The sequence below is a fragment of the Nuphar pumila genome, chromosome 9 (genome assembly GCF_984573655.1).
Source record: "Nuphar pumila chromosome 9, dmNupPumi1.hap1.1, whole genome shotgun sequence".
NCBI lineage: Eukaryota > Viridiplantae > Streptophyta > Magnoliopsida > Nymphaeales > Nymphaeaceae > Nuphar > Nuphar pumila.
The window spans coordinates 78,661,300-78,685,607 of NC_143257.1; the positions used below are offsets into that span (position 1 = coordinate 78,661,300).

The 24,308-nt window shown below is 40.2% G+C and overlaps 1 protein-coding gene across 1 annotated transcript in view; it reads right to left on the minus strand.

Moving 5' to 3' along the window:
* Window positions 1–21,610, minus strand: part of GRV2 (DNAJ heat shock N-terminal domain-containing protein) — a 247,129-nt gene extending 225,519 nt beyond the window's left edge. The window contains exons 1-3 of the mRNA XM_090017668.1: window positions 21,476–21,610; window positions 20,593–21,376; window positions 13,106–13,241 (exon numbers count right to left, since the gene is read on the minus strand). Of these exons, the coding sequence (XP_089873794.1) occupies window positions 13,106–13,241; window positions 20,593–20,954 (498 nt within the window). The 5' untranslated portion in view covers window positions 20,955–21,376; window positions 21,476–21,610. The remainder of the gene's footprint in view (window positions 1–13,105; window positions 13,242–20,592; window positions 21,377–21,475) is intronic.
* Window positions 21,611–24,308: the final 2,698 nt, after the last annotated feature.

Sequence of the window (24,308 nt, forward strand, 5' to 3'; positions counted from 1 at the left end):
TAAATTGAACCTCAAAGCATGCGTAAACAAAACATGAGTTATATGCATGCATACGTGAACATGCACATTTCATAATACAAAGCAACTAAACCTCAACATACATAACTCCTACGTAGTTCGAGATTTGCACAAACGATAAAAGTCATATCATTTTTCATCACATGAATCGATATATCACCTTAGATATAATTGTGTAAGGGTTGGTCAAAATCTCATTGACCATCCTACCGTACATCGTACGCATATGCATGCATACATGTGCACATTTCATAATACGAAGCAACTAAACCTCAACATACATAACTCCTACGTAGTTCGAGATTTGCACAAACGATAAAAGTCATATGCATTTTTCATCACATGAATCGATATATCACCTTAGATATAATTGTGTAAAGGTTGGTCAAAATCTCATTGACCATCCTACCGTACATCGTACGCATATATTTCTCAAGCAAACAAGACATACAAGTTCAAAACAATTTATAACATTTGCATGCTTTCTTTTATACATGAATAAATGAGTCCATCATATGACAAGACAATATATATAACATTCATACAAATGTTCATATCCATAGTAGTTATATATGCATCATGTATCAAATTCATACAAACACAAGAAGAACATAGTGTGCATAAACCAAAGTATGATGACACACATTGTGTACATATTATACATTCATAAGTGCATATGCATTCAAACCCACACACAGGTGTACCTACAGCAAACACACTCCATATTTCGCTAACTACAATCACGACAAGCATGATCTCCGAACTACAATCACAAGAGTCCTAGATATCCACAACTAAGTGAAGTGTGTGAGTATAACTTGTATTTGCAATTAATTTAGATATTCAGTGCAACATCATGCTTACACAATTAGTGCCTAAACATGCTCTCTATAAGTTCAGTTAAGGTATCTTACCTTAATAATGTGAAGAACAATGAATCAAAACTTAAAAGACCGAAGAGTTTCGAAGTCCGGAAAGACCGCTACCCAAGCAATACAACGAACTCTTCGTGTGCGATCGCAAATGCCAAAAACTCAAAAAATGTCAATTATAACAAGATTAGCCAAAAATAGTAAATTACCCTATAAATCATTACCAATAGCCAAATAACGCACAAATACACTCCAATAATTTACAAACTCCATCAAAAATATTTTTAAATATAATATAATATATATATATAAATAGTGATTTATAGCCCAAAATAGTTCTATAAATGCAAATTATACCCTGATTGGCTTGAATGAACAAATCAATATGTAATAAATAAATAAATAAAATTCAAAAGCTAAAAACACATTTTTAATTTGGAGATAACAAAATGAGTTCTTTATTTATTAATAATCCTTAAAAATTACGGGTTTTACACCTCTAACTCCTTCCAAATCTTCAATGGTCTTCCTCTTTTCCTAGTTTCTTCTACTTGTACTTGTTAAATTATGTATCAATTGTAATCTCGTATATATATAGATATAGATATATATTGAAATACATATACATATGTACTATGTATATATGTATATGTATCTCAATATTTATATATGAATATATTTACTTATTTCCTTTTTTTGTTTCTTTTTACCCGAAAAGGGTATTTCTTTAAATTCCTATTTTACGCATATTCCCATTGGAATATGATTGCAATTCTTTTTTCCTTTTTGCTTTTTCTTTTCTTTTTTTCTTTTTTCTTTTTCATCTTTGGTTTTGCGCCACATAGGGAGGCTCTCCCCAAAGAGTCGTTGAGGAGCCTCCAACGGTCACATATGTGACCGTTGGGGGCTCCCAACGACTCTCTTGGGTGCCCCCTTTGGTGGCTCCTTTGTGTGATTATAAATAGGGGTTTCACCCCCTTGTATTTTTTATGGCTTTGAGTCAAAGCCCAAGTGCTCAATAAAGTGATTCCAATATTTTTTATGTCGTGCATTTGTGAGATTTTGTGAGTTGTACTTTTGTGTACAAGTGTTCTAAAGTGCTCTTATCGTGCATGTGTCGAGTTTGTTATCAAGAATATTAAGGTCTTGATCTTAGTATCTTGTTAGAGATATTTTTACATGGTATCAGAGCCTCGTTGAAGAAGGAGAATCGTGCGTTTCTTTATTTTTGAAGTGCCTCGAAAAACGTGTCTTCAAGCTATTGGAGTTTGAAGTGGATCATCTTCTTCGGACAATATTTTAGAAGCCTCTTTTGTTAAGAAAGACTTGAAAATCTTTTGAGGTACGTATTTTTTCTTATCTTCTACCCTCTCGAATGGGTGAAAAAGACTCCCACTTCTCCCTTAGTTTTAAACTTAGTGGTTGGAACTATCATGTTTGGGCCGGCAATATGGAAGCCCATATCAAAGGAAAGGGCCTTTGGGGGTACGTTCAAGGTTCAATACCGGAACCCGAACTCAAACTTACCATCATTGAAAAAGGGGATATTAAGATTCTTGAAGGGGAAGATAAACAAAAAACCTTAGAAAATTATTCAAAAAAGCATGATGAGTGTGAGATAAAAAACTTCAAGCTCTTGTCTTGGATTTTTCCATCCGTAGAAACCAAGATCAACGCCAACATCATTAAGTTCAAAAAGGCCTCTGAAGCTTGGTTGTACCTTGAAAAGATGTATACTTCAAGGGATTTATCACACAAGTATTACCTCTAAAAGAAGGCATTTACCCTTCAACAAAACGATTTGTCTATGCGGAAATATTTTGCCAAACTATCATCTATTTGGGACGAGCTAGCTATGCTCAAACCAAAATGGAGCGGAGATGCAATTGAGTTAAGACACAAACAACTAGAGGAATATCGATTCTTCAATTTTCTACTTTACCGATACTGCTTTGTTTGTTAGAAAATCCAATGCAGGGATTGTTATTTTACTTCTATATGTGGATGACATGCTTATAACCGGAAGCGATTCTAAAGGGATTAAAAGCATAAAATCAATTTTAAAAGATAGGTTTGAAATGTCTGACTTGAGATTTCTAACTTATTTTTTGGGTATTAAAGTAGCATACTATCATAGAGGGTATATTTTGTCTCAAACTAAGCTTGCATCTGAGATTATTGACAGGTCAGGTATTACAGATGATAAGGTTTATGAAACTCCTGCTATAGTAGAAGCTAAAATGAAGATTGATGATGGTGTTATTCTCTCCGATCCTACTCCCTACAGACAGCTTGTATGATCGTTGATGTACCTCAGTATTACCAGACCAGATATCTCACGTGCAGTTCATACAGCAAGTCAGTTTCAACACGCACCAACTTTTGTTCACATGAGTGTCGTCTTACGGGTCGTAAGATACCTAAAGGGTACTCTAAATAAGGGAGTTTTTCTGTCATCTTCTTATAATTTAAAATTAAGTGCTTATACTGACTCTGATTGAGGCGGTGACCCAAATAACTGTCACTCCACCACTTGTTTTTGTGTGTTCTTACGTGATTCACTGATCTCGTGGAGATGTAAGAAGCAACAAAAAGTTTCTCTCTCTTCAACTGAAGTTGAATATCGTGTCATGGCAACTACTACCATGGAAATTGTATGGATCCTCAGCTGCTTGAAGACATGGGGATCACTATTGAAGGGCCCACTAAGCTATGTTGTGATAACACGAGTGCAATTTATATTGTCAAAAATCATACTTTCCACGAGCGGACTAAGCACATTGAAATGGACTGCCATTATGTCTGTGAAGCCTATCTAAAAGGAATCATTGATCTACCTTATGTTACTTTAGAATATCGGTTGGCAGATTTCTTCACCAAAGCTTTATGTGCACCACAATTCAACTTTCTCCTTGGCAAACTTTCGGTCATCATGCCCTAAGTTTGAGGGGGGTTTTAAATTATGTATCAATTGTAATCTCGTGTATATATATATACATATGTACTATGTATATATGTATATGTATCTCAATATATATATGAATATATTTACTTATTTCTTTTTTTTTGTTTCTTTTTACCCGAAAAGGGTATTTCTGTAAATTCCTATTTTATGCATATTCCCCTTGGAATATGATTGTAATTCTTTTTTCCTTTTTACTTTTTCTTTTCTTTCTTTCTTTTCTTTTTTTCTTTTTTTTCATCTTTGGTTTTTGCACCACATAGGGATGCTCCCCAAAGAGTCATCTGGGGCTCCCAACGACTTTCTTGGGAGCCCCCTTTTGTGGCTCCTTTGTGTGATTATAAATAGGGGTTTCACCCCCCTTGTATTTTTCATGGCTTTAAGTCAAAGCCAAGTGCTCAATAAAGTGATTCCAATATTTTTTATGTCGTTGTGCATTTGTGAGATTTTGTGAGTTGTACTTTTGTGTACAAGTGTTCTAAAGTGCTCTTATCGTGCATATGTGCAGAGTTTGTTATCAAGAATATTAATCTTAGTATCTTGTTAGAGATATTTTTACAGTACCATGTCGACCTTTCTCACAGGTGTCGTGAGAGGTTTTTGTGCAACATGTCCAAACCTATGTCACATGGGTACGGGTACAAAGGCTGCACCACGGCAATTTTAAAAACATGGGTACGGGGAGATTATATATATTTATATCATAGTCACCTGTATCGTTAAAGGTAATTTCTTGATGAGGGTATTTCTCGGAAAGATTTTCAAACGTTGATAAATATCGGGAATGTCTCAGGAAAATCTCGAGAGTTTAAAATTTTGAAAAAAATATAAATAACAAAAAAAAAGCTAAGAAAATAAAAAGTTTCGCACTATTTTTCTTTCAAAATATAAAGAAACATGTTTTAAAGCTTTTAAAATATAAAAGAAACAAAAAAATCGGAAATGCATACTTAAAATAATAACAAAATGAATTTGTCTAAAAAATATTGTGATATTATAATGATAATATCGGGATATTTTGTCTTTTGACGATACTTTGAAAATATAGTGATATCGGTGACAATGATATATATATATATAATGTTTTGAATTTGGATTGGATTAAAATCCATAACCATTAAAAAAAATATTTTTGAAAAATCAAAAAAAGGTGGGAAAGTGGTTACCCCCTTTCTCATCTTTCTTCGCCTCTCCTCATAAAAGAAAATGAGGGTAATTTTCGAGAATGGCCTTTCCTTACCCCCAACCTTCATAAATTAAAAAGGAAGAAGTGGGGCAAGGGATTCTCTAAAATACCCCTTATTTTTCGTTTTTAGAAGAAAAAAAAGAAGGGCATTTTTTAGAACCTCTACCCTAATAAATGAAACAGGTGGGGGCAGGGGGTTCTTGAAAATACCTTCTCTCTCTCCCTTCAAAAGGAAAGGAGAGGGGTAATTTCAAGAACCACATCCCCTCATAAATCCAAAAGGTAAGTAGGGCCTTCCCCCCCTCATAAATAAAAAGGTAGGTGGGGATTGCCCCCTCATAAATGAAAAAGGTAGGTGGGATTTTTTAAAATAACCTTCTCTCTCATAGAAAGAACACAAAAACAAGGAAAGCAAAAAGGCACCTAGGTTTTAACTAGTCTTTGAACTGAATCAAGCCCATCACGTACTTGTGCCGCACCCGGTACCCGTACCTGTGTCGTATCAACACGGGTACGTGGGGCATAGAGTCGTGTCCCTGTGATATAGGTCCAAACTCCAAACCATCTTAAATGACATTAACTTATTTTATCCTTTATTGGTCTGACTCCCAGGCTCATTTTAATATATTCATTTATAATTTTGTTGTTTCTTTACCCCAGATATCCATCTTAGCATACGCATCTCTATAACATGCACTATGTCTTCTTGTTATTTTTTAATCACCCAACATTCAGCTCTATATCATAGTGTTGGTCATACAAGAGGCTTGTAGAAATGTCCTTTCAATCATAGAGGTACTCTTTTTATCACATACCATCATCTATCACCATCAACATCACTATTGACACCACCATCACCACCACTTCCATCCACCATCACCATTACCACCACCAACACCATCATCACCACTACCCACTAATCTTATTTTCTTCTTCGTTATAATTTAAACAATTGTTGATCCAAACATTTAATTAAAAGGCAAGATTCTTCGTTAAAAGGCAAGGTCTTTTGCCCTTTTTGAAAGCCATAAATGGACTGTCTATCGGAGTTGGTACCCTTCGTCCTCTCTCTTGACGAAGCAAGGTTGAATTGAGCGCGACGGGGTTTCTTAGCCGTTGCCTCATTCTTCATGCTCTGGTCCATTAGACCGAAACGAGCATCTTGCCTATGAAGGCGATCCCACTCTTATATGTGTTTTCAACAACCGGCACTAAGCATTAATCGAGGTCATAAGACTCTCTCATCCAATCGTCGTAGTACTAACATGTCTCGCATGTTTAAGAAGTACACTTACGAGAAAAGGGATACAGGTCCTTAATAGGAGCCTCGGGAGTGTGTTTTGCAAAGATATAATGTTTTTAAAAACTATTTTAACATATCAAATCTTTCGAAACCACACACAATCTTGCCAACATAAGGCATGTGATTTTCTCGAATCTGACATCCGATGACGCAGTGTCTGGGTGCTATGTAAGTCACGACACTGGTTTTGGTAAATGGGTTTCACAAAGAAACCTATCACCCAACAACTTGGTCTTGCCCCAAATCAAGGGTTTTCCCAAAACATATCGGGTGGAAAGAGGAATAGGTATACCTCTCGAATACACTGAGTCTATGGCAAGGAAAAGAAACAAAAGATAATAATGCGAAAAGGAAGTGCCTGGGCGCGAAGCGCGACGGCAAACAGGAACTGCGAAAGCAAGGGACAAGGATCGCGAAACCGCGTCCTTGAATTAAAAGACAGTAAGTAGTAACTATGAAAGCAAAAGCCTAGGCGCAAAGCGCGACGGCAACAGAAACAGAAAGTGCGTAAGCAAAGGACAAGGACCGCGAAACCGCGTCCTTGAATTAAAAGACAATAAGCAGTAAACACGAAAGTAAAAGCCTGGGCGCAAAGCGCGACGGCAAACTGAAATGCGAAAGCAAAGGACAAGGATCGCGAAACCGCGTCCTTGATTTAAAAGTGTACTTATATACATATAAGTATATAAATATATCATTAAGTCCTTTCGATTATCAATTATTTAAGCTTGATTTAATTATTTAAGTCCTTGTGCAACTTCTCCTACCTTGGAGTATTGCGAGGATGGAGTCTTCTACGAACGTAAGTGATTGTCGGTTTAGTTCGCAGGGCGCGAACGGGCTCCGTTGCGTAAACTGCAAAAATACGTAGTTTAGCATGCATAAAATGAATATAGGTAGGGAGAAAGCTCGGTTTCTCCGCAACTCAATGCAGGGGTCATCGGCCCCTACCGTTGCGAAAGAGAACGGGGTAGGGTCCAATGACCCATGCCGTTAAAGGAGATGGGTGCAGGGGCCAAATGGCCTTTGTCGAGTTTTGCTCGACAAGAAAATGGGACAGGGGCCAGAGGCCCCTGTCGGTCTAGAGAGGGGCAGGGGCCATTGGCCCCTGCTGGGTTTCAAGGAAAAGAGGGGGAGTGCGGGGGCCAACCCCCCCCCCCTGCGGCTAATCAGGAGAGGTGGCAGGGGCCAATAGCCCCTGTCGAGCCTCTGCTCGACAGGAAAGAGAGACAGGGGCCAGAGGCCCCTGTCGATTAAGGGAGGGGCAGGGGCCATCGGCCCCTGCTGGGTTTCCAAGAGGTGAGGCAGGGGCCGAAGGCCCCTGCTTCCTTTCTTAAGGAAAGGTTAGGGGCCATCGGCCCCTACACGAAGGGAAGGGCAGGGGCCATGGCCCCTGCCAGAATATTAAAAAGGGCAGGGGGGCTCCGCCCCCTGCCTGCTAAGAAGATAAGGGCAAGGGGGGCGGAGCCCCCTTGCCTGTCGAAAAAAGAGGAAGGCAAGGGGGCGGAGCCCCTTGCCTGTCGAGAAAGAGGAAGGCAAGGGGGCGGAGCCCCTTGCCTGTCGAAAAAGAGGAGGAGGAAGGCTCGTCAGGGGCTGCCGGCCACCTGTCGGCCTTTCGGCGAGCCAACGGAAGAAGAGAGGGGGAGGGGTGTTTACCTGGGCTGCCGAGGAGAAAGGAGGTTGTCGGGGAGGGGCTCGTCGGCGAGTGGATGCCGTGAAGGGGAGGGGGTTGGCCTGCGTCGGCAAAAGGAGAAGGAGATTGAGTCGGGGGAAGAGAGAGCAGATGGGAGAGAGACGAGAGATGAGAGAGAGAGTCGGGGGGGGGGGGGGGGTCGGGGGAGGCTCGTAGGCCCTCCCCTCTCCCCTCTCGTCTTTTAAATAGGGAGGGGGCGCACACAGGGCCCACCCCCTGTGTCGCCGGAGAGGCCCCCTGCCGTGGGCTGCCAGTCCCCTCGAAAAGGGTTTTCGAGGGGCTGGCACAGGTTGGATCCGGGTCGGGTCTGGACCCGACCCGGGTCCGATCTTTTTTAATTTTTTTTTTTTAACTGGTTTTTACATCCAACCCTCCTTAAAATAATTTCGTCCTCGAAATTAAATTGAACTTAACGATCAAGGTACAAGTCAGGGTATTTCTCCCTAATAGCAGAGTCAGGCTCCCAAGTACATTCCTCTATTCCATGGTGCTTCCAACGGACCTTTACAAGAGATATTGTCTTAGATCGAAGCACTTGATCTCGACGATCAACGATCTCGACTGGTCTTTCCTCAAAAGACAAATCCTTTTGAATGTCTACATCATCATAATGGATGATGTGTGATGGGTCGTGAACGTATTTCCGAAGCATGGATACGTGAAAAACGTTATGGATCTAAGCGTACTGAGGAGGTAAAGCCACACGATAAGCTGCTTCACCAATCCGTTCCAGGATCTCGAACGGTCCGACAAATCTAGGGCTTAGCTTTCCCTTTTTCCCAAAACGAAAAACGCTTTTTGTGGGAGATACCTTAACAAAAACCATATCTCCTATCGAGAAGGTGAGCTCTCGACGACGACGATCTGCGTAACTTTTCTGCCGATTCTGTGCAGTACGGAGTCGCTCTCGTATCATCTGCACCTGCTGAGTGTAGTGTTGTAGCACTACAGGAGATTCCATCCTTCGCTCGCCAACCTCGTCCCAGAAGAGAGGCGAACGACAGGGCTTTCCATACAAGGCCTCGTAAGGGGCCATCCAGATGCTAGCGTGATAACTGTTGTTGTACGCAAATTCGGTCAGACTGGTATGAGAATCCCATTCTCCCTTCCAGTCCATTATGCACGCACGCAGCATGTCCTCCAAAGTCTGAATTGTGCGTTCAGACTGTCCGTCAGTCTGAGGGTGAAAAGCGGTACTGAACTTTAAATTCGTACCCAACGCGATTTGAAGTTGTCCCCAAAACCTCGAGGTAAACCTCGGATCACGATCGGAGATGATAGATACCGAAACACCGTGCAACCTCACAATCTCACGAATGTAGAGATCCGCCAAACTGTCTAAGGACTGACTAATATGGATAGAAAGGAAATGAGCCGATTTGGTGAGTCGATCAACGAGCAAACTAAGCAGATAGACTGGAGGAATAAGCTAAGTACAACAAACTGAAATGGGTGTGCATGCTCAATTTAGTTATTACTTGATAACCGACCATGCGGGTACATACATGGCACGTGAGTCGAAACAGTCGAGTCCAAGCCGAGTGTTCATTATGTTAAGTATTTTAATATACCTCGGTTGTCTGACTGAATCCTATAGCTATGGAGACGACCGATGGTCAAGAGAGTAAGTCCCCAAGGCCTGATAGGGATGCATCCAACTTCTGCAGAAGTGTTAGGCTAACTTATGTAGCCCCTATCCCTCCCCCTAACCTCCGATGACCGGGAAAAAACATGTCTTTTGCCCTTTTTGAAAGCCATAAATGGACTGTCTATCGGAGTTGGTACCCTTCGTCCTCTCTCTTGACGAAGCAAGGTTGAATTGAGCGCGACGGGGTTTCTTAGCCGTTGCCTCATTCTTCATGCTCTGGTCCATTAGACCGAAACGAGCATCTTGCCTATGAAGGCGATCCCACTCTTATATGTGTTTTCAACAACCTGCACTAAGCATTAATCGAGGTCATAAGACTCTCTCATCCAATCGTCGTAGTACTAACATGTCTCGCATGTTTAAGAAGTACACTTACGAGAAAAGGGATACAGTTCCTTAATAGGAGCCTCGGGAGTGTGTTTCGCAAAGATATAATGTTTTTAAAAACTATTTTAACATATCAAATCTTTCGAAACCACACACAATCTTGCCAACATAAGGCATGTGATTTTCTCGAATCTGACATCCGATGACGCAGTGTCTGGGTGCTATGTAAGTCACGACACTGGTTTTGGTAAATGGGTTTCACAAAGGAACCTATCACCCAACAACTTGGTCTTGTCCCAAATCAAGGGTTTTCCCAAAACATATCGGGTGGAAAGAGGAATAGGTATACCTCTCGAATACACTGAGTCTATGGCAAGGAAAAGAAACAAAAGATAATAATGCGAAAAGGATGTGCCTGGGCGCGAAGCGCGACGGCAAACAGGAACTGCGAAAGCAAGGGACAAGGATCGCGAAACCGCGTCCTTGAATTAAAAGACAGTAAGTAGTAACTATGAAAGCAAAAGCCTGGGCGCAAAGCGCGATGGCAATAGAAACAGAAAGTGCGTAAGCAAAGGACAAGGACCGCGAAACCGCGTCCTTGAATTAAAAGACAATAAGCAGTAAACACGAAAGTAAAAGCCTGGGCGCAAAGCGCGACGGCAAACTGAAATGCGAAAGCAAAGGACAAGGATCGCGAAACCGCGTCCTTGATTTAAAAGTGTACTTATATACATATAAGTATATAAATATATCATTAAGTCCTTTCGATTATCAATTATTTAAGCTTGATTTAATTATTTAAGTCCTTGTGCAACTTCTCCTACCTTGGAGTATTGCGAGGATGGAGTCTTCTACGAACGTAAGTGATTGTCGGTTTAGTTCGCGGGGCGCGAACGGGCTCCGTTGCGTAAACTGCAAAAATACGTAGTTTAGCATGCATAAAATGAATATAGGTAGGGAGAAAGCTCGGTTTCTCCGCAACTCAATGCAGGGGTCATCGGCCCCTACCGTTGCGAAAGAGAACGGGGTAGGGTCCAACGACCCATGCCGTTAAAGGAGATGGGTGCAGGGGCCAAATGGCCTTTGTCGAGTTTTGCTCGACAAAAAAATGGGACAGGGGCCAGAGGCCCCTGTCGGTCTAGAGAGGGGCAGGGGCCATTGGCCCCTGCTGGGTTTCAAGGAAAAGAGGGGGAGTGCGGGGGCCAAAGCCCCCCCCCCTGCGGCTAATCAGGAGAGGGGGCAGGGGCCAATGGCCCCTGTCGAGCCTCTGCTCGACAGGAAAGAGAGACAGGGGCCAGAGGCCCCTGTCGATTAAGGGAGGGGCAGGGGCCATCGGCCCCTGCTGGGTTTCCAAGAGGTGAGGCAGGGGCCGAAGGCCCCTGCTTCCTTTCTTAAGGAAAGGGTAGGGGCCATCGGCCCCTACACGAAGGGAAGGTCGAAAAAGAGGAGGAAGGCTCGGCAGGGGCTGCCAGCCACCTGTCGGCCTTCCGGCGAGCCAACGGAAGAAGAGAGGGGGAGGGGTGTTTACCTGGGCTGCCGAGGAGAAAGGAGGTTGTCGAGGAGGGGCTCGTCGGCGAGTGGATGCCGTGAAGGGGAGGGGGTTGGCCTGCGTCGGCAAAGGGAGAAGGAGATGGAGTCGGGGGAAGAGAGAGCAGATGGGAGAGAGACGAGAGATGAGAGAGAGAGTCGGGGGAGGCTCGTAGGCCCTCCCCTCTCCCCTCTCGTCTTTTAAATAGGGAGGGGGCGCACACAGGGCCCGCCCCCTGTGTCGCCGGAGAGGCCCCCTGCCGTGGGCTGCCAGTCCCCTCGAAAAGGGTTTTCGAGGGGCTGGCACAGGTTGGATCCGGGTCGGGTCTGGACCCGACCCGGGTCCGATCTTTTTTAATTTTTTTTTTTAACTGGTTTTTACAGAATCCCTTGGCAACTAGCCTAGCGTTATATCGCTCAATAGTACCATCCGGCTTATACTTTATTTTGTACACCCACTTGACCCAACTACATTTTGATCATGTGGTCTGGGAACAATCTCCCAAGTGCCACATTCATGAAGAGCCTCTATTTCTTCATTCATAGCTTTAATCCATCGCTTAGAATTTGCTGCTTGATAGAAAGTCGTGGGTTGATCTTCCTTACCTAGAGAGGTTAAGAAGAGTTGAAAATCCGTAGTGAAATTCTCATAACTTACTCATCTATCAATAGGATGTCGGGGTCGAGTGGATCTTCTGGGAGCAGAGGATGAAACAAAGGCAGAAGAAGAATTCATCTCTTGATTAGAATTAGGAAGAATCCCCTTCTCACGTCTAGAGTAAACAATGCCTTTATATCTTTCGGGAGGCAAGAGTGGATCTGAAATGACACTTTCCTGAGTCGTTTGTACAGCATCAGACATGTTTTCCCCATCTCTTTTATTACATTCTGAAGGACAAACATCATCAACACTAGAGAAGAGGTCAGAGTTCAACTAGGAGTGATAAACTTCAATTTCAGTAAGGGTGTCAACCTTGTGATCAAAATTCAATTCATCAAATACAACATTCCTGGATATTTTGATACGCTTGCTCACGGGATCATAGCATTTGTACCCTTTATAATCATCAGCATACCCCACAAATCCGCACTTTAGAAATCGTGGTTCCCTGCTTCATACACAAGAGGAGGCACCGAATAGGAGAGAGACAAGAAGGCTGCAGAATTTCCCCAATAGCCGATTGTGGTATTGGGCTTCCCATTAAATACATGTTGTTACAATTGCTAGGGTATGAAAATACCCATCATACAACAAATGTAGATTACAATATGCCATTAATGCCTTTAATGAACATGTGCTAATTAGCTGAACTTGAATTGACCCAGTCGTGAATACACGCTTCTTTTCAGGAACCAAACTAACAGCAACAAAATTAGACATACTTTTCTACAGATGGCTTATATATACCATCTTATGTAGACATGTGATGATAGCCCTAATATCATCAAGTAGGTTGTAAAATAAAATATAAAAAGTGAAAACATCATTCATGTACAACTGCATCATAATATGCCCAATGCATTATATTCAAATGAAAAAGATAACATTCACGAATCTTAATAGCTTACATAAGGCACCCAATCAGACGTCCTTCTGCGTAGGTGATGGACAGAAAATTCTGCAATGGCTTTAGAATTATACGATTGTCCATCAATTTTGGTCCACTTTATTCTATGCAGTTCAGTCAAAATGCTTGCTCTAAGTCTGCACCAAAGAATGACATCAGCACAAAGCAGATGCACTACCACCACAAAAGAAAGAAGAACGCAATCCAGAATAATAGAAATAAATGACTACAACTTTGTTTCAAACAACTGACTTTCAAAAAGAAATTCATGGAATAAACACAGGTCAGATATTGATCTCTTGTTAATAAGACTCCAGTCAAACATGACAAAAAATATTGCACCAATCAAAATATCCAAAATGTACAACTAATAACATATCAGGCACTCCATTCTTCAGGGATTGAATTGACTACACATACAGTAACAAAATGTAATGATAAAAACAACCAAACACCATATTCAAAGTCTTTTATATGAAAAAAAAGTGGATATACCAAGATATAGGCTTAGTTAGAATCAAAATATAGGTGAGGTTATGGTTCAAATAGGAATTCTTGTAGTATATTTTGGAATAAGTTCTGATATACCACTCTTATATTCAGCCAATTAGTGGATTGAATTGGACTTGGACAGTAAGATTTGTCTGTGACGAATGAGAAAGACAAGTTAGCAGTTTCTCTTGATAAGCAGGCATCTCTCTGGGCATTTAAAGAGATACCATCAAAACTTGCAGTGTTAGATGGTGTAGTGTTTCAAAAGACAATTTAACATAGAGAGCAAGAAGTAGAACAAATAATGATATTACTGCCCATTAAAGTTTTGAATAACATCCACACAAACTACTTTAATCAGATTGAAGTGGCTATGAGAAGGTCAAGACCAAGAGGGTGACCAGCCATTACCCTCAAAGTTCCAGAAGAGCAGAACAGAAGGAAAAGCTTCACATGTGTGCCTTGTGTTCAAACAACACACTGGGACTGACATAAACACATCATGATACTTCATTTGCACAATCACCCAGTGTTGGGCATAACCAATACTGCAACTTAACTTCACCTATGTCTTTGTTAAGATTTTTTATTCTTTTATTGTCATTATGTGCTAATAATTCTTTTCATTCTTTGACATCAATAGGGTTTTTTATTTCATAATTATCCTAGATTTTTTAATTGGTACCTTGCAAGAATTTGGTGTCTTAAACACTAAAGGTGTCCATTTCACATATCTTTTTATATCCTATGTCTGTCTACATGTCCATGTGAGATAGATTTTCATAGTTTTTGCACACAGAACTCATGGCTGAACCATTCATATTGAAAGCTTTATGAGAACAGCCTTCTCCAAGGGAGGATGGCTAGCTCACAACTTCACAAGAGAAAACTGTCAACCCTAGACTTGCCATTTATAGACACCAAGATTGTGGTTGAAGAAAGAATGCCTTCTCTCCACTTGGCCAACTACATGATCAATCCGTCCTATCCATATAGAAAACTTGAATCCTATGGAATAAAGTCGAAAGTATTTTCAACATCAACCTCCAATAATGAAGACTAGTGAATTGCTTTTTCCTCCCAAAAAATAAGCGGCTTTTGGTTGGAGATAATAAATGAGACATAAAAAGAATAACACATATGTTAGTGTTGTTCTGATTTTTTATATTTATGCACCTACCAGGCTTTCATAAGTATGACTCATTTTATGGGATACAGGTGATGATTAGATTGATGTGGCAGACGATGGCGCGATGACGTGATGATATGAAGAACCGACTCTCTTTGTTGTTCTGCTCATAAGCACATTTTGTAATTTTGTACAAGGGTTTCTTTTATAATACTTCATTTTGGTGTAAACTTTAATTATCAAAAACTTGTTCAAAGTTATGTGGTTTCAATGATTGAATGAAGATGCAAATTCATTGTGTAAAGGAAGCTTTGTCCGGAATGCGCCCAAGGTCAGTTAACTTATTCTTTGAGACCTTGTTTTCCGCTAAACTACCATTTTAAACTCTGAAAAAAAAGATTGAAAAAAGTTTTATTTTTTTCCTAAAACTTACAAGTTCGGGATTTTGGGGCGTTACACTTGTCCCCTTTATTCATATAATAAATCTTGAGTGTTGCCTCCACTTTAGCTCATCCCTAATATGTGATTCCTCGTTCTAAATAAGCTCCAACATTTGGTCTTTGATTTCCCCCAATGAAATACTAGAGATGGCTTAAACTTCACAAGATTACAACAGTTTCAATTGCTCCTCCTACTTAATGCTTTGTAAGATTCTTGACCCTGATAGGTAGGGCTGGACAATGGGTTTGGGGGGGGGGGGGGGTATGGCCTTGCCCGAATGGGCCAGGCTTGGGCCTAGTTTTTGGAAGAAGGCCCAACCTGAACTGGGCTTAAACTCGACCCAACAAAATTACGAGCCGGGTCAGGCAAGCACTCAGGCCAATGGGCCACCCAGATGCTTTATATATATAAAAACAAATCCAGTCAAGTGGGCGATTCAAAAAATGGATCCAAGGATCCAATGTATTCTTTGGTATTTTTAAAAATTTTGTTAAAAGAACCTATGAATTCAAGGACACGAATGAGAAATTTTGTGAATATATAATGGCTTGCAACCCAGCCTGGCCCAGTCCCAATTAGGCCATTGGGCTTAACGGGCGGGATGTGGGTTTTGTATTATACTCGGGCCGTACCCAAACAAGGCCTAGGCCAGACCCGGTCGGTCAACAGGTCATGCTTGACCAGGCCTGGCCTGTAAATAGCCCGGTCAAGCCCATCCACTAAACAGGCCGGACTGTCCCAGCCCACCCATCATCCAGCCTTATTGATAGGATTGCCTTCTCTGGACATTCCTCCTGAAGCATCCGAACTTGCGAATCAATTTGAGTGCAACCCATCCAGGTTGTGCCACGCTTGTCTTATCAACTCAAAGAAAACCTGCCCTCTCAACTGCCACAGTTCAAACCTAAATGGAGAATTTTTCTGAAGTAGATTATGCCACCATATAGAAAGAGCATTGTGACCTGACACCAACCTCAGAAATAACCTCCCCTCAAAAGGGGTTAGCTTTAATGATATCCACAAATGACAAATGTAATGAAGCTTTTCGGCCTTTTCAGGCATGGGGTTTCTATTATTAGTAAACATGAGCTGATCACCACTGACATGGATCCCACTAATTCCCATTTCTCAAGAAGATACATAAATATATGCATTTTGGGTGTGTAGACCCATTGTCCATTCCCTTCCAAAATCCATACTGCAATAAAGTCTCGTCCACTAAAAAATCAATAGAAACTAAAACACAAGATATAGAAATTTAGAAATATACTAACAGCCAAAGACTAGAAGGCAGTCCCAAAGGATGCACCTAAAACTTTAAATGATTGCCCAACATAACAAGTTACTAATAGGGTTATATGACTCATATCATACATGACCTACAGACTTTCAATAGAAAAATAACCAAAAATGTGACTACAATCTTCATGAAATGGATCAGCATCACTTGGCTACTCAATATTATCATCCACTCCCTCAAAGCAATTGTGTCAGTGTCAGAACTGACATGGTTGGATGTAGATGTCCCTTCAATGCCAATTACATTGCAAAGATTCAAGGTCCTCAGCTCGAACTTGTAAGTGGTTCTTTATATATGGATCTTTATTAATATATTACATAATCAAACTTACAAATATTAAGGGGCATTTGTTTCAAGCCATCTTCATGGGAAACAGCTGCTTTTCATATGACATAAGGCACTTTCTCATCTTGGTGAAACAAACGCAATTGTGGTGGGGTCCACTGACAACAGGAAGCTATTAAAATATGTACATCATGTATATATATATATATATATATATATATATATTTTATGTATGTATGTATATGTAAACGTATATACATGTATATTATATATATTCTATATATTTTTCCTTTTATTTTTTATTGTTGTAAGAATTATTTTAGTTTTTTATTTTTGTAATTTTTAGACAACAAGATTTGGCTTAACTAGCCATTAGAGCTGGTCTAACGGCTAGAACTCTCCTCTCTCTCCTCCCTCTCTCATTTTTGTATAAATAAGGGAACTTCCCCCATTGTAAGTATGCTTCTTGCATACTTTGAGCATTTATAAAATATTAATTTTTATATACTGTGAGCCTTCTTTTGTGTGTGCCCTTAGTGGCATTTGTGAGTGTGCCCAAACCGGAACCTAAATTACTCCTCACCAAAGCATAGAATGGGAAGGATGTAGCTCTTCAAGATGATGAGAGGACCAAAGCCATATTTGACTATGAGAATAAATGGAAAGAGTGGAGAATGAGACACGCGAAAATTATGTCTTGACTCATCAATAGCGTAGACATTAAGGAATGTTCTACTCTAGCTAAATTTGAGCATGCTAATGATGTGTGAAAATACCTCAAAAATATATATTCTCTCAAAGATATTGCACATGTGCGCAATCTACAAGATAAGATTAAAATCATGACAAATACTACAATGCTCTATCTGAATGTACGCATATATGCCTCAAATCTTTCCTCATTACATAGAAAATCAACCAAGTTTCTCATACATAAAACCAGAAATGATATGCTGAAAATTCACCATAATAGAACTGGTAAAGTCAAATTGACTTTCCCACTTAGATCCCCTCCACCACTAAATTTTATTATTTATATTTAAAAGTGGGGTTAATACGAGTCAGATAGATTTTTTCCTACTTAGAAAGAGAGATAGGGGTTGTTGCATCGATTGTAAGGTTATACCAGGAGAAAGTGTAGCTACACAACATAGAGTCTTAATTTTAGATCTTAGAATTAGACAATGCCGCAAAAGAGATAGACATAGGATAGATCCTAGAATTAAGTGGTGGGCACTGAAAGGAGCTAAACAAGAAATGTTTGTAGAGCAGGTAGTTAAAGAAGTTGATTGGTGTCTCGAGGAGGATTCAGAATCAATGTGGAATAAGATAGCGGGTGGCATGAGAAAAGTGGCTAAGGAGGTATTGGGTGAGTCTAAAGGCGGTGCACCACTAGGTAAGGATACATCGTGGTGGAACGAGGATGTCAAATTAGCTATTAAGGTTAAAAGAGAGTGTTATAGAAATCTAAGTAAGAGTCGTGATAATGAGAATTTGGAGAAGTATATGATAGCAAAGAAGGAAGCTAAAAAAGTTGTTTGAAACGCGAGGGCTAAGGTATATAAGGAGGTTTATGACAAGTTGGATACCAAAGAAGGCGAGAAGGATATTTATAGGCTTGCAAAGATGAGAGATATGAAATCGAAGGATTTGGGTATGGTTAGATGTATCAAAGATGAAACGCAAAGGGTTTTAGTCAAAGATGAGGAGATTAAGGAGAGATGGAAAGATTATTTTGATAAGCTATTTAATGATGCTCAAGATCTTGGAGACTTCTCCATTCCTTTTCATGAGATAAATCGTGACTTCATGCGCAAGATTCAAAAGAAAGAAATTGCAGAGGCTTTGAAGAAAATGAAATCAAGAAGGGCAGTTGGCCCAGATGGTATACCTATCGAGGCTTGGAAATGCTTGGGAGAGAAAGGTTTAGAATGGTTGACAAATCTTTTTAACTTGATTTGGCGAACAAATAAGATGCCTAATGAGTGGAGGAAGAGTACTTTGGTGCCTTTATATAAGAATAAGGGTGATATACAAGATTGCACAAACTATCATGATATAAAACTCATGAGTCATACTATGAAACTTTGGGAGAGGGTGATTGAGTCTAGGTTGAGGAAGGTTGTCACGATATCGGAGAATCAATTTGGTTTTATGCCTGGAAGATCAACTATGGAAGCTATACATCTTCTTAGACAACTTATTGAAAGATACAGAGAGAGGAACAAAGATTTGCATATGATTTTTATTGATTTAGAGAAGGCATACGATAGAGTACCTAGGGACGTTCTCTGGTGGACAATGATGAAGAAAGGTGTTTCTCTCAAGTACATTAGTATAATTAAAGATATGTATGAAGGAGTAGTAACCAATGTCCGCACTTGTGGAGGGGTGACAACCAATTTTCCGATAACGGTTGGGTTACATCAAGGATCTGCTTTAAGCCCTTTCCTATTTGCGATAGTGATGGATGAGCTTACGAGATCAATTCAAGAAAATGTATCGTGGTGTATGTTGTTTGCTGATGATATTGTTTTGATTGATGAGTCTAGAGCTGGGGTTAATGCTAAGTTAGAATTATGGAGACAGACATTGGAAGGTAGAGGTTTTAAGTTGAGTAAGAGTAAGACTGAATATATGCAATGTCGGTTTAGTAAGCAACGAAGTAGTGATGGGAGTGTAGTGAAGCTTGGTGAGCAAGAAATACCGGTGAATGATTATTTCAAATATTTGGGATCCATCATTCAAAAGTATGGAGAAATTGATGGAGATGTAAATCATAGGATAAAGGTTGGGTGGATGAAATGGAAAAGTGCAACTGGAGTGTTGTGCGATCGTAGAATGCCATTGCGGTTGAAGGGAAAGTTTTATAGGACGACTATTAGACCTGCTTTACTATATGGTACGGAATGTTGGGCTGCCAAGAGACATCATATTCAAAAAATGAGTGTAGCTGAGATGTGGATGCTTAGATGGATGTGTGGAAATACAATAAAAGATAAGATTCGGAACGAGGAGATACGTAAGAAGGTAGGTGTTGCACCCATTGAGAATAAGATGCGAGAGAATCGTTTACGGTGGTTTGGACATATTCGGCGAAGGCCTAATGATGCTCCAGTTAGAAGGTTGGAGAAATGGGAAAATATATTAGTTAAAAGAGGTCGGGGTAGGCCTAGGAAGACTTGGATGGAGATGATAGGAAAGGATATGAATGCTTTGAACCTCACCGAGGACATGGCATTGGATAGAAATGATTGAAGGAAAAGGATTCATGTGGAAGACCCAAAATGAATTCCTTTTTTGGTTCATATCGCTGACCCCAATTGTTTTGGGATGAAGGCGTAGTTGTTGTTGTTGTATATTCAACCCTGTAGCTATGTTCTTTACTCCTATCAGCAGGCCTGCCGAGCATCATCAAGTATAAAGAGTCATGTAAATATTCTCGGTACACAAATGAAGTGAAATTTTGATGAAAAAACCCAGAATCATCATTATTTCAAGTTATAAGGTAAAGTTAACACCAGTAAGGTGAAACCCAGAATCATCATTATTTCAAGTTATAAGGTGAAGTTAACACCAGTAAGGTGTCTAAGTTTGTAGCTCTGAACACAAAGGAATGGAGAAATAGGACTCGTAATGCCAACCCCATGTAGTTGTCATAAGGCTTCATGATGATGATGATAAATTTAGCATAAATATATTGCCAAGAACCAATGTTTTACAATCACAAGTTGGCAAACATTGTTAGATGGAAATTAAACCATAACCAAGAAACGTTTTCAATTCCTCATTGCATAATTCTAGCAGAGTAGGAAGAACAAAAAGAAAGAAAATTACCGACCTTGATGAGAACTTGATGGCTTTAAACTTGCCACGACCATCAGTGCGGACGCTCACCAAAAACTCCTGCGAGTTGTCATCCCGGCCAATAACAGGGCTTGCGCTCTCGTAATCATTCACTACATCGTATGAATTAGTCACTGTGAGTGTGGATGGATCCAAAGTGACAATGGCCACATTGGAGATGCAGAAGATCCTCTTGTACCGCCCGCGCCACGAGTGCTTGACCACCATGTACCGCGCAAAGTACTCGGGATCCTCCAGGGTGGTGCCTGCAGGAGCCGAAGCCGAAGAAGAAGAGGAGTCTGCCGGAGAAGCATGGTGATCGGTGGAGGAGGTGGCGTGCCGGCTCACGAAATCCATCTGAGGGAGGAATTGCAGTTGATGGTGCGCTGGGCGAGCATTAGGGCGAAGAAGGAACCAGAACGCCGGGCCGGCCTTCGCCGCCGGGCTACTACTGGACTGATTCGCACCCAGCGCTCCTCTTCTCGATCCCAATCAATTAAAAATTCCACACGAGTTCCTTCATGAATCAATCAAGACCGAATCAGACCCCAAAAAAGACGCCCAAAAGCTCCCTAAAATCGTAATACTGGTTCAACCAAAAACATCAAAATCGCCACATATTTCAGAAGACCGCAAATTCATCGTGCAAACCACGAAAACCCAGCTTCTACCCAAACCCAGTCGCCTGGCAATTTCATCAGAATTTCTCGGGTTTCTCAGATTCAAAACCCTCGAAACAAGGGTATTTTCCGATTCAGGTCTCCGTAGAGCGGAGACACCTGCAAAGTAGACGAAAATCTCACGATGGTAAAGATCGAAACCCTAATCCAGATGGTAATTCTGCATATTTCCGGTTTAGAGAGAGAGAGAGTTCATACTCTAGACAGGAGGGATCAAAGCCGATTGGTGAGAAGAGGAATCAAGGAAATGCCAACGGGTCGGTGAGAGAGAGAGAGAGAGTTCAACGACCTCCTCAGCACTCAGCTCCAGCAGAGAATTTGCCCTAAATAAACTCTCGCTTTCTCTCTCTTAACTGTCAAGATATTATTTTGAAACCATTAAATACTAAATACTGGGTGACACTGAAGTGACGCAAAGGCCAAGCTCAAACTCTACAATTATGCCGCTGCTGTGTGCAAAATCAGAATTATATATATGGATATCTATGTCACAAAGATACGCGCGCAATTCAACCAGTGACACGAGTTCGACATGCGAAAAAAAAAAAGTAAGCACTCGGTGAAACGGACTTTTTATTTTGTAATCAATAAAATTTTAACTTTTATATTTATATTTTTATAGTAAAGCATTGTTTTTTTTATGACCAAAAATCCTGGCTGAATAGAGGAAAATTCTGGCCTTAAGGAGCCTACCTATGAAAGTCACTAACACACCCGTTCCCAATAGGGTTTGATATGGTGCCTTAGCTCAACCCCCTCACGGCCGCCTGGCTGACCATGCCCACAACCCCACAGTGCTTTTAACAAAGTATTATTAAAACTTTTAAAATTATTAAGATATCTGCACCTGTTAAAGATCTTAACTGCGTGTCATATTGTGTTCAGGTTCACAAATTAGCTTAATTTTGGAGAGGGTGGTGTGTGTTCTCCCCTGAAGACTGCTGTTAGTTACATCTAGTGTTCGGGGGTCTCAATGAGCACCATGTATAAGTTGGAATCTGGTACGGTTGCAAAGACTTAAGTACCCTTACTTGTTATGCTCGCCAAAAAACGATGATTCAAAAAAATTACAAAAAATATCCTTCATTTAAAAGAAGGGAAACGACGGTTCAAGAAAAGGACAAAAAAGGTCCTCCATCCAGAAAGTATAATGGTAACTCTTCAAAGTCCAAATGTTCCGTTTTTTCCCTAAGTAGTAAACTTTTGCACCATCTGTTGTAATAAGAGCTCTCTTTGACAATGCAAACTTTGTCGTCGTCTCGAGTCGAGGTTCTCGCCTTATTTTTTAGCCTGTTTTACAACACATTGTCGCCTTCTCATTCTTGTCTTGTGTTACAAAACATTCTCATGTTCGCGATCGACTGGTTCGATCATTGGTGGGCATCATAGGCGAATTTGTCGGTCATCTCTTTTTACAGTTTTCTTTTCTTTTTTGTTGTCGTTAGGCATTATGGAAGAAAACAATGACGTACAAACATTCCAACCAGTGTCATTAAGGCATCGTGAGTACCTTTCCATGTCATCATGCTATCATTGAAGAACGTATGTCGTCTTGAGTGCCCTAAAAGTGTTGTTTTGTTATTGTAGGTGGATCTTGTCCTTTTGATGGTTGAAAACTTATTGATATTTGTAAGACGCTGGGACCCATTGACAAAAATGCTTGTTTACATATGCGAGGAAGGGCCTCTACCCCATCCGGTATCCTCCATTCACTCAGTATATGCATTGTATCTCAAATCGTGGTTTTAGTAACATACTACCGATTTGTGAGATATTGTTTTATTTTTTAATATCAATTTGTTTGCTATTATGTTGAATTTCTGTATCGATTTATAATATGTTTTACGATATATTTTTCGATTTGCAATATATTATGTGTTTTGTAGTGTTGATTTGTAAGGTATTATGCTGAATTACCATATCGATTTGTAATATATTATGTGATATGTATATCGATTTGTAAGATATTTTGTGTTTTGTAGTATATATTTGTAAGATATTTGTAAAAAGACTTTTAAAACGTATGCGTGCAGAAATACATTTTTACGCACTTGCAGTGACGATTTTTTTATTCAAATCGCTGCTCATTTAGCGATTTCTATTAAACTCACTTCACAGCATCGTAGATATAATTAAAGCGTTATCCTCAACACACATGTATGACATGTCGTTTTTAAATCGTAGTAAATGTATGTGCTTGCTAACACAAATTGATATCTTGCTTATAACAGTGGTGAGCTTATCATCTGGTTATAATGAAGATGATCTATCTCAATCATTTGAAAGATATGGAGAAGTGAACATATGTATTAATGACGCACCTGAAGAAGTGAACACGTGTACTAATGATGCACATGTTAACAAGGGTGCAAGCATTGAATTCACTCTTGACTTGAATGTTCTAGTAAAAGAAAAGCAATTCGATAATGAGGTAGACGATCCTGACCGTACACTTGATAAAGGTGCAAACACTGGGAATGTACATGATTGTACACCTGACTCTGTTCCCGTAGAAGGAATGCAGTTTAATACTAAAGATGCTGCATATAAATGTTACAATGATTATGGCTTAAAATTTGGCTTTAGTGTTAGAAGGTTTTCTTAGTCAAAAAATGCACATGGTGTTGTGGTGAGAAAGACATATATTTGTTCTAAGGAAGGTTGGAAGAAATTAATTGGAAATCCAACAAGGAGCACGCTAGAATCAAGATGTGGATGTCCAACGAGAATGGTGTTAAGAAGACTTCTGAATGGGAAATATATAGTTTATAATTTAATCAGTGATCATAATCATGATTTAGCAGCTTCATTTATGACTCTTATGTTAAAGTCACATCGTAAAGTAACTATACTGCATGTTGCAATGGCTGAAATAGTTGATAGCGTCGGCATTGCACCAAGGAAGATATATAATTTGTTTGTGCATATAGATGGTGGTCGCGAGAATGTGTCATTCACACCTATGGATCTAAGAAACCACTTGAGAAGGAAGATGACATATAACATAAATAATGGAGAAATATGTTCTTTG